At 56.4% G+C, this 9660-nt stretch overlaps 1 protein-coding gene across 1 annotated transcript; it reads right to left on the bottom strand.

The window, feature by feature from the left end:
• Window positions 1-32: 32 nt before the first annotated feature.
• On the bottom strand, window positions 33-4471 carry LOC145719785 (regulator of G-protein signaling 12-like). The gene has a single exon (XM_081811337.1). The coding sequence runs from the start codon at window positions 4182-4184 to the stop codon at window positions 2271-2273; it is 1914 nt and encodes a 637-aa protein (XP_081667463.1). The 5' UTR covers window positions 4185-4471; the 3' UTR covers window positions 33-2270.
• Window positions 4472-9660: the final 5189 nt, after the last annotated feature.

The raw sequence follows: 9660 nt of genomic DNA, 5'->3' as shown, positions 1-9660 counted from the left end.
AAGTGCATCATACACCTAAATGCGAAATAAAAAACTAGAAAACTTGAAGATGACACAGGGGAAAAGCTAGAAGACCCGGGGCTTGGTGAGGCCTTTTCAGATACAACACCGAAGGCTCGGTCCATGAGAGAGAGAACCTGTCAGCTTGACTTCATTGCAACTAAAACGTTCTGCTCTGGGAAAGACCACGTCAGGAGAGTAAGACAAGGGGCGCCTGGGTGGCTCAGTCGGTTAAGCATCTGCCTTCGGCTCAGGTCATGATCCTGGGGTCCTGGGATCGAGCCCCACATTGGGCTCCCTGCTCGCGGGAAGCCTGCTTCTCCCTCTTCCACTCCCCCTGCTTGTGTTCCTTCTCTCGCTATCTCTCTGTGTCAAATAAATAAATAAAATCTTTAAAAAAAAAAAGAGAATAAGACAAGCCACAGACTGCAAGCATATGACAGGGAAGCCTATGAAAGGTGCTCAAATTCACAGTCACGAGGGAAACGCAAATTCAAATGAGGCACACCTGTGAGTGCGGCCAAACCCGGGACCCCGACACTGGCACGTGCTGGAGAGGATGCGGAGCCTCGGGAGCGCCCGTCCGAGGTGGTGGGATCGCAGAAGACGGTTTGTCAGTTTCTTCCAAAACTGAACATCTACCATCTGAGGCAGCGATGAAGCTGCTTGGCATTTACCCGCAGGAGCTGAAAACTCAACGTCCACACAAAAACCTGCACACAGGTGTTAACAGCACCTTTATTCATAACTCCCCAAACTCAGAAGTAACTAATACGTCCTTAGCAGGTGATGGGTAAATAAACTGTGGTCCCTCCAGAAGGTGGAATATTATTCAGCACTGAACAGAAACAAGCCCGTTCTTACCAGCAGTGCCATTATTCACTTCCACACCAGCAGGGGAGACAGGTTTGTAGGATATGTGCTCAAAGGGACAGTGCATTTTCCCATCTCAGGTAACACTGACCGCGTTCTGGGCGTTCCCTCGGCCGCCCGCCCCAGCTGACAGGGGCGCGGGGTGGGGAGGCTCAGGTGCAAGGCGCTGCCCACGCCGCAGCCGGCCCCGTGCAGGCGGACGGGAGGGAGAGGGGCAGGGGCCACCGCCCCGAGATCCCAGGCCACGTGCGGCTCAGGCGAGGGACAAGAGAAGGGGTGTCATGATGGCAGAACGGCTGGCGGCAGCGGTTTAGGAACTGAGCCAAAAACCCACATGATGACAACTGTTTATAAAGATAAAAATCTACCTTAGGCCCGTCAGAATGTGACCATGGCCGCTGGGGGAGGGAGAGCCAGGGGGTCTGTCCTCCCTCCATCTCGAAGTGTCCTTTAATGTGGTGCACAGTGAAAACTACTGCGCTGGGAAGGGTACGGGCGTGAACAGAGTATTCGTCAGGCAGCCCCCAGCTCTCCCGCGCCCCCGACCCTGCCCTCACCAGCTGGCAGCCCTCAGACGGTTGTGTTGTGAGGCTCTCAGCTGTCGAGAACAAAAATGTGAACACACGGAAAAGGTATTTAAAATCATGAAAGTCCCCTGAGGAAAGCCCTGTGGAAACAACCAGAGCCAGGCGCCACTCCACCTCTCAGCGGGTCATTCACACAACGGCTCAGCTGTCCCCCCAGCGCCGCTGGCCACCACCCTCTGCTGAACCAGGCCCTGCACGCTGACGCCTACCCTCGTGCTCCAAATTGAGCTCCTGGGGGGGAAGGCAAAGGCCCCAAGGGACACAGACGGATGTAGGACGTTCAGGGCGCTGCGCCAAGCGTGGCCCCCGCCGTTTGATGTGCACCTGCAGCGAGCAAGGAGCGTGAGCCACCAGCCCACTGCTGAGGTCGGCTGGTATTTTTTTTCTCAGCAGGATTTTCCAGACGAAGGAAACAGAGAAGGATCCACACCCTGGGAAGCTCCCTGTCCTGAAGTCAACCGTCTCTGTGCTTCAGGAATTTTCTCTCCTCAAAAGGGCATGCTGAAATGGGCTCCGAAGGGGCCCGGGGACAGGACCCTCCTAGGCACCCGCAGTGCGAAAGGGCAGGAGGAGGGAGGAGGGCCTGGACCCGGCGGTGAGAAGTGACGTCCCTTCCCCCATCACCTGCCCCACCCAGATGTCCTGCCCAGGACCCGCAAGAGGGCGGGCAGCGCGTGGAGCCTACAGCACATAAGCAAAAGACGTCCTGTGCTGGCCAACAGAGGCCTAAGGGCAGCAGGGGGAAGCCAGGCTTCTTGTCAACTAACATGCATCACCCCATCAGGGATCGACTGAGCTACAGTATCAAGCTCATTTTTCCTGAACCGCACCTAACAGGCTTACCTTCTTGTCTTCCTTAGTCTTTCTAACTTGTCGATGGGGACCGAAAATGTTTTGCATCCCAAAAGCCTTCCTGGACCAGTCCCTCTTCTGGGTGCTCAGCGGGGGCTGCACCAAGCTGCCCTCCACCCTGTAGCGGTCGGCGGGGATCTTGCTCATGGGAGGGGGCAGCGTGCCACAGTTGACACTGGACCACCCATCGGTGGAGTCCGTGTACGACTCCTGATCGCTGGCGTGTCCGCACTGCCACTCCTGCAGGACGTGGACCGGAAGCCACCGCTGGCCGAAACCCCCGCCGTGGCCGGCAGCGCCCCTCTTGGAAGGAGGGACCGAGCTCCGCAAGGAGGCCGGGGGAACCTCCGCGTGAGCAGCGGGTCCCAAGTGCTTACTGAAGTCCCGGCACCTGTCAGCCTGCGGAGCGGCCTCAAACGGGGGCCCCCCCTCGGCATCGTGGCAGAAGGCCCCGTTCCAGGGGGCGGCCCAGGGCTGGGAGCCCCTCCCACCCGCACCCTCCCAGCCACCGTTGCTGGGGCCGTGCCTGCTCGAGCTGGCGCCCAGGTCAACCACAAGCACTCGGCTGCTTCTCTCCTCCTGGTGGAAATTCCCAATGCCACTGTCACTGTTGCTGCTGGTGCTGGTGTTCTGGTGGGCGTCCGCATCCCCGTCCACAAAGGCCCGGGCCCGCACCCCCTCGATCAGCTCGCCCATGTCTCTGTAGAGCACGGAGATGAACTGGAGGACAGGGAGAGAGGACACCGGGAACTCAAGACAGCCATTGGTGTCGGGGTCGGCCGTGCACTCAAACCCAAACCGCCGAGCGATGCCTTGATGGATTTTGTGGTTGAACAAGTCTGGATCCACCATGAACACGTGGCAGGAAGTCCGCAAGGCGCCCTCCTCCTCGTGTGCCAGGCTCCCATCGTCGCTGCTCTGCATGGTCACAAGCCCAAAGAGCCTCCTGTCATCTGGGCACACAGCGCTGAAGGCCAGCTTCTCAGCCGGGTACTCGGCCAGAATGGCGGCCTGGTCAGTGCACAGCTGCACGCGGTCGTGCAGGACCCGCATGGTCACCAGGGAGTGGATTTTCTGCTCGGCCCGCAAGCGCCGCAGGCAGCCACGGATGGCCTGCAAACTGTCCGACTCCAGGTTGCAGCTTGTGGAAGGAAGTTCGATGGAACCTAAGTAGCCTACGACCATGGCAACGTTCAGAATACTTGCATCTAATGCAAAATCCTCATGATTCTCGGGTCCGATACTGAAAACAGAATCATCATGAATAACTTTTGATATTTCCTCCTTAGAGAGCAGGCTGGGATTCGGATGACTTATACTTTCACGTCCAAGGTCAAATCGCGCAGCGGCTGACTCTGAAAGGGATCTTTGTTTCAATTTCAAGGGCTCTGAAGTGCTTGCACGAAGACTAGGGTTTTCAAAAATCATACTGAAAATTCCACCGGACTGCATCTCTTCAACCACTCTCTCTGCCCTATTGATACCTAAGGCTTTGGAATCAAGCTTGGGCTTCAACCAGCCTTTTCCTTCATAAAATCCAACCTCTTCATCACTGGAACAGGACTCCACATGGCCCATGCCTTCACCAATCACCATGTGCAGGACGCCAGAACACTTCCCAATCAGTTTCACCACATCCTCGTGGGACGCTTTCTTCACGTTGATTTCATTGACAGCGAGTATCTGATCACCAGCACGGAGGCCCACAAAATCTGCGGGGCTCCCTCTCATGACACAGCTGAGCACACAAGGCGCCTGGCCAGAAAGGGTGAATCCGTACCCTGCTCTTCCTCTGGCCACCTCCACACTCCTCATGCGAGGGGGCGCCGGCCCGTGAAGTGGACGCTCCACTGCGTCCCCTGCTCTATACATCCCGATGAGCTCGCAGGACCACAGGCATCGTTCTTTACTCCAGGGGATCCATCGTTCACGGAAGGCTGGACGCTACCGTACTTCTTCCTGAAATGCCCTAAGGAAGAAAATAAACAGCTTGTTACCAAAGATCCCATATTTCTATTGCTTACGCATAGTACCTAAACATAAGAAGAGAACTCATCCCAAAAACCATGACAGAAAGAGTCTCTGGTTACCACGGAAATGTCCAAGTGAAGGAGAAGTGGTATCTGCATACAGTCAACCTAAGTCAGGCTAAGAAATTTCCCTCCAGACTAGACCGTGTTTCCCAGAATTGACACCCTTTCCAACACTGACATGAGGCTAAGCCCTCCTTAGGTTTGAGGAACCCAGGACTATCGCGGAACCTGGACTGTTTTGCCTGCTCTCTTCTGCCTGTCTAGGCGGAAGGGAAGACCCCTCGAGACCCTTACCATTCGAAGTGTGGTCCAAGGACCAGCAGCCCGGTGGCGTCCGGGAACAGCTCTCAGGCTCCCCAGCAGACCCAGCACATCAAAGTCTGCACTTGAACCCGAGAGGCAGAGGCAGAGGCAGAGTGAGAAGCAGGGCTAGCTACAGACTTGGGTAGAAAGGCGCCTGTTTGGTCACAAACCCCTCCTTCACAAGCAGCTCTCCATCAGGAAAGAGTTAGCTTATGTTCTCTCATATTCCACCACCCTCCTTCGATTAATGTCTTCTGAACAAGGTACCATGCGGGGAAAACGCATGAGTCTAAAACCGCCTCAGTCAATTACAGAGGCCATCGGATAGAACAGATAAAGCCACCAAAAAGAGCAAAGGAATATGATACTTAATTGTTCCAGGGGATGACTTCATCATTAAAAGTACTGGTTGTTGGGGCGCCTGGGTGGCTCAGACGGTTAAGCGTCTGCCTTCGGCTCAGGTCATGATCCCGGGGTCCTGGGATCGAGCCCCGCATCGGGCTCCCTGCTCCTTGGGAGCCTGCTTCTCCCTCTGCTTCTCTCTCTCTCTCTGTCTCTCATGAATAAATAAATAAAATCTTTAAAAAAAATAAAAATAAAAAAAATAGAAGTACTGGTTGTCAGCCAACCTGTATCAGGGTCCCAGGACCACCCCAGGGTCGATGACTCGCTAGGAGGACACACGGGACGCAGCACACAGTCGTACTCACGGCTGAGATTTATCCCAGTGAACCCATACAAAGCAAAATCAGCGAAGGGAAAAGGTACGGGGTGGAGGGCGTTGGGGGGCACAAAGTCCAGAGGAAGCAGGCGCCAGCTTCCAGCACCCTCTCCCAGGGAGTCAGGTGGGACACGCTCTGTTCCCGGCAGCGCGTTGTGACAACACGTGTGGGGTCTTGTCTGCTGGGGAAGCTCGTTAGAGACGCGGAGCAGGGCTCTCGCTGGCGCTGGTCGCGCAGGCCCCTCTGCCTGGCTCGGCCCAAACCGCAGACCCCCAGGAGGAAGGGGTGTCGGCACCGACCACAGCGTTGGCGCGGACGGCGGAGGCACAGCCGGGGAGCCGGGAAGGCTCCTGATGGCCAGGACCGGACGCCTGCTCTGCGCGGGCCTCTGGAGGGCGGCTCGGGCCCGCGGGGCCGGGGGGGGGGGGTTCCTGCTGCACAAAGCCCTTCAAAGATCACTTTAAAAAACAATATGGTAAATCATCTTATGGACCCAAAATATTATAGAGATCATGTTTTTTAAGGAGTGTATGTTTTTTAAGTAATTGTTTTAAGCTGTTAGGAGAAATTCTTCATCTTGGGAAACGTTTGCGGTCACAGAAGCATTAACTCCAAGTCCCGCACAGCCACACACGAGAGAAGGAACTGGGGGGACTGAAGGGTGTGCTCTGGGGGGACCCCACTGGCGGACGCAGGGACACAGAGGACATGGTACGCAGGACGTGGGTTTGAATAAAATCATCCCTATTGCAAGAGTGATAAAAGAACAATTTACTTCTAAACTACCGTACTATTTAATACCTATGTGGTGATACAGGAATCATTTAAGTATTATGAATGGACATTTAACTATTTGATATTCATCATTAAAAACATGTATATTAAAGTTGGCCAAGAACAGTGTTTGTGGGTCTCCTCACTGGGGCTCTTCCAGGCTGAATGGTACTCCCCTACCAAATATGCCTCACCCCTCCCCCCCCCCACCGGGGAGCTGGGAAGTAGCCTCACATGGCCAGAGACCTCGCGGCCATGGTCAGCTGCAGGCTCCTGACACGGAGGTTATCCTGGATGATCCGAGCAGGCCCAGGCCACTGGCAGGGCGGCCAGAGTCAGAGAGAAGCGGAGATCAGAGTGGCAGGCAGTGAAGGTAGAGGAAGGGCCACAGAGCTCACGAACGGGGCGCCTTTAGAAGCCACAAACGGCGAAGAAACAGACCATCCCCTGGGGCCTCCAGAAGGAATGTCCCTGCGACACCGTGACTGTAGCAGGTGAGACCGACTTTGGACCTGCCACCCCCAGAGCTGAGAGAGAATAGAGTTGGGCTGTTCTAAGCCTCTCGCAGCCACAGAAACTCATGCCAGGGGAATCGCCCTACTGCTGGGGAGGGGGCACACAGGTGCAGGACACAGCACAACGGGGCTGCCGCTAAGCCGGCCCTTGCCGGCCATCACTGTGAACCCTCCCAGGACAGGGGTCGGCGAGGCCCTGTGGCGCTCCTCCAGTGACAGAAGAGCACCTGGCTGTCTCTGCCAGCCAACAGGTGTTGCCTCTATGAAAGAAAGGATTTCCCAGTTTTACATGCAGAATTATTTTGTAATTCATCCAAACATCAGAGTCCTCGCACTGTACAAGGTTAACACCAAGGAGCACTCTTCTATGTGCTTGCACCAAAAAAAAAAAAAAAATGTTTCTAAGTCAGATAAGTAATATCTTAATACCTACAACCACATGTTATGAGTTCAGCCTACAGGTGAATTTTTCCTTAAACTGCATCAGTTAATAGTAAAATGAGCAGGCAGTGAAATTCAGAAGAAACCATAGGACACAGTTTCCAGCTCCCACTGGCTTTCTCCCATCCGGGCTGCTGAAGTGCCAGTTCCCGGGTCCCTTTCCTCCACCAGGAGACTCTGGGTGAGTAGGTCTGAGCCACCTGCTTTGACAAAGTCCCTGCCCCCACCTAACCAGGTGCTTCTGACAGGTAGCAACACGTGGAACGCCCTGCCTCAATATCAGCTGCTCCGGCCTGAATGTGTGTGTCTCCAAATTCATGGGACATTGAAATGCTACCCCCCGGTGTGCAGGTATTTGGAGGAGAGCCTTTGGGAGCGATCAGGTGTAGATGAGATCAGGAGGGTGGCGCCGTCCGGATGGGGAGGAGGGGATGAAGGCCCTCCCCACCTCCGCCCCTGCTCTCTGTCAGATGAGGACAGGAGGACACGAGAAAGCGGCCACCCGGAACCAGGAGGTGCCCTCGCCAGACACTGGACCTGCGGGCACCTGGGCCTCGGTGTGCTTCCAGCCACTCAGCGGGCAGTGTTCTGGCAGCCCAAGTTGACAGAGACATCCTCCAATCTGGCCTCCCCGTTGTGCAGGAAAGGGAAGCGAGCTCAGAAAGAAGCGACAGCTTCCTCCCAGCACAGACGGGGCACGAGGGTCTCCTCAGTACGCCCACTACCGGGATCAGTCTCTCGTCACCAAATGACATGGTCCTTCCTTTACCGACGCGTCGTTCAGACGAGCAGGACCTACAAACACACGTCAGCTGTCTCCCGACTCCTCTCTAAGGTTTAAATCAGAGTAAGACGGTCCCGTCCGCTGAGTTTCTCCACTCAGGGCCACCGAGGGAGCGCCCACCCCGTGCCCCGCAGCGTCGCAGACCCAGAAGCCCCCGGGAGGGGCCTGGCCCTCAGCAGCCCACAGGCCCCAGCCTGGGGGAGGGGGAGGAGCAAGATGGGGCGAAGCGCCACCACCCCGCACTGTGCTCAGGTCCCCGCAGGAGAAGTCTGCGGGCAGAGCACGCGCGGCTCGGCCCCCACCGCCACCCACGCTGGGGCGCATCTGTGAGGGCGCAGCCCCCGTGCACCATGGTTCTGCCACCAAAGGCTACAGGCATTCCCGGGGCTGAAGACCAAAGCCGTGCAGAACAGCAACAACAGCACGTGGGGCGGCGGGGGGAGGCTGACAACTTCCAGGCAGGGAGTGCCCAGCGCACCGAGGACAAGCGGGACATGCAGAAGCACTGGCGGGGGGGCCTTACACGGTGCTCGGTGCTCCGTGCTCCGTGCTCGGCACGGGCCTGGGCTGTCCTCAGGACTTTACATGTGGTAACACGTGTGTCCACAAGCAACGCTGCTGCGAGGTGGGTACGATTCGTCCCATTTTGCAGATGAGCAAATGGACACACTGAGAGGTAACCTGTCGAGGCTGCACAGCTAATGGGTGTCACAGGTGGACTGGAACCCATCTCTCTCTAGCTCCACACAGAGGGGTCCTCGGCGGAAGCAGAGACAGCCTTGGGGCTGAGAGAGCAGGCACTGTCCACCTCCACGGTCCCTCCCACAGCCCAACCCCTCACCGCAGGAGCCTGGCGGCACCGTGCCATCCTCTGCCTGGGACCCAGCCACCAGCGGGCCCCGCTCCGCCCCTCTCCCCCAAAGCCACTGTGTCTGGGCGCTACCTCCAGCCACCACCCAGGCACTGCCACGGCACCAAACACCCCTCAGGCACCACCTCCCCCCAACTTCCCTTGGGGACATCCGCTGCAGAAGCGCTAAGCCACCAAGAGGGTCGACCCGGAGCTGCCAAGGGGAGAAGTGGGAACGGAGGGGAGGAAAACATGTGGATAATTTGGTGACAAGTCTCTCTGCTCATCTGTCACTACATCACCCACAGAAGGCAGCCGGAAAGCGTTCCCCAAATTTGTAGGGTGTATTTGGGTCGTATGACTTAAATTATACATGATATGGAAAACACAACATTCTCTTCAGAGAACCCTGGAGGCAGCTGAGACCGAAGCCAGACTTAAGCATTTGGTGGGATGTCTGGCCTTGTTTGATGTTAGAAAAAAGTAGAAAAGGAGGACTGAGAGAAAGAGACTGGAAAAAAGAGCAGAGGGGTCCTGCAGGTACCAGAGCAAAGGGGACACTCCCCAGCCCCACCCGTGTTCAAGGGACAGGCCACTTTCTCAAGCCCCACCGACAAAGAAAAACATAGCAGTTTCATTACAAGCCCCAAACCACAGTCATGCTGAACCTCAGGGAGTGGTCTGCAACAGGCTGCTTCTGCAGGAGCAACAGGTTACCACAGCCCCAATAACACAGCTCCAGTGATGGTGGGGGGCAGAGAGGATGGACAGATGTATGGAAAGATGGATGGGGGATGGATGGATGGATGGATGGATGAGGGATAGATGGATAGATGGGGGATGGATGGATGGATGGATGGATGGTTGGGGGACAGATGGATAGGTGGGGGATGGATGGATGGATGGATGGATGGATGGATGGATGG

This window comes from Leptonychotes weddellii, unplaced genomic scaffold, assembly GCF_054177405.1.
Source record: "Leptonychotes weddellii isolate Sample4059 unplaced genomic scaffold, ASM5417740v2 HiC_scaffold_7127, whole genome shotgun sequence".
Taxonomy (NCBI): Eukaryota; Metazoa; Chordata; class Mammalia; order Carnivora; family Phocidae; genus Leptonychotes; species Leptonychotes weddellii.
Note: the sequence above shows the minus strand (reverse complement) of the source record. Positions and strands in the feature narration are given on the sequence as shown.

Coding starts and splice junctions, on each gene's coding strand:
- LOC145719785 (XM_081811337.1), bottom strand. CDS start 4,184: ATGTATAGAGCAGGGGACGCAGTGGAGCGTCCACTTCACGGGCCGGCG.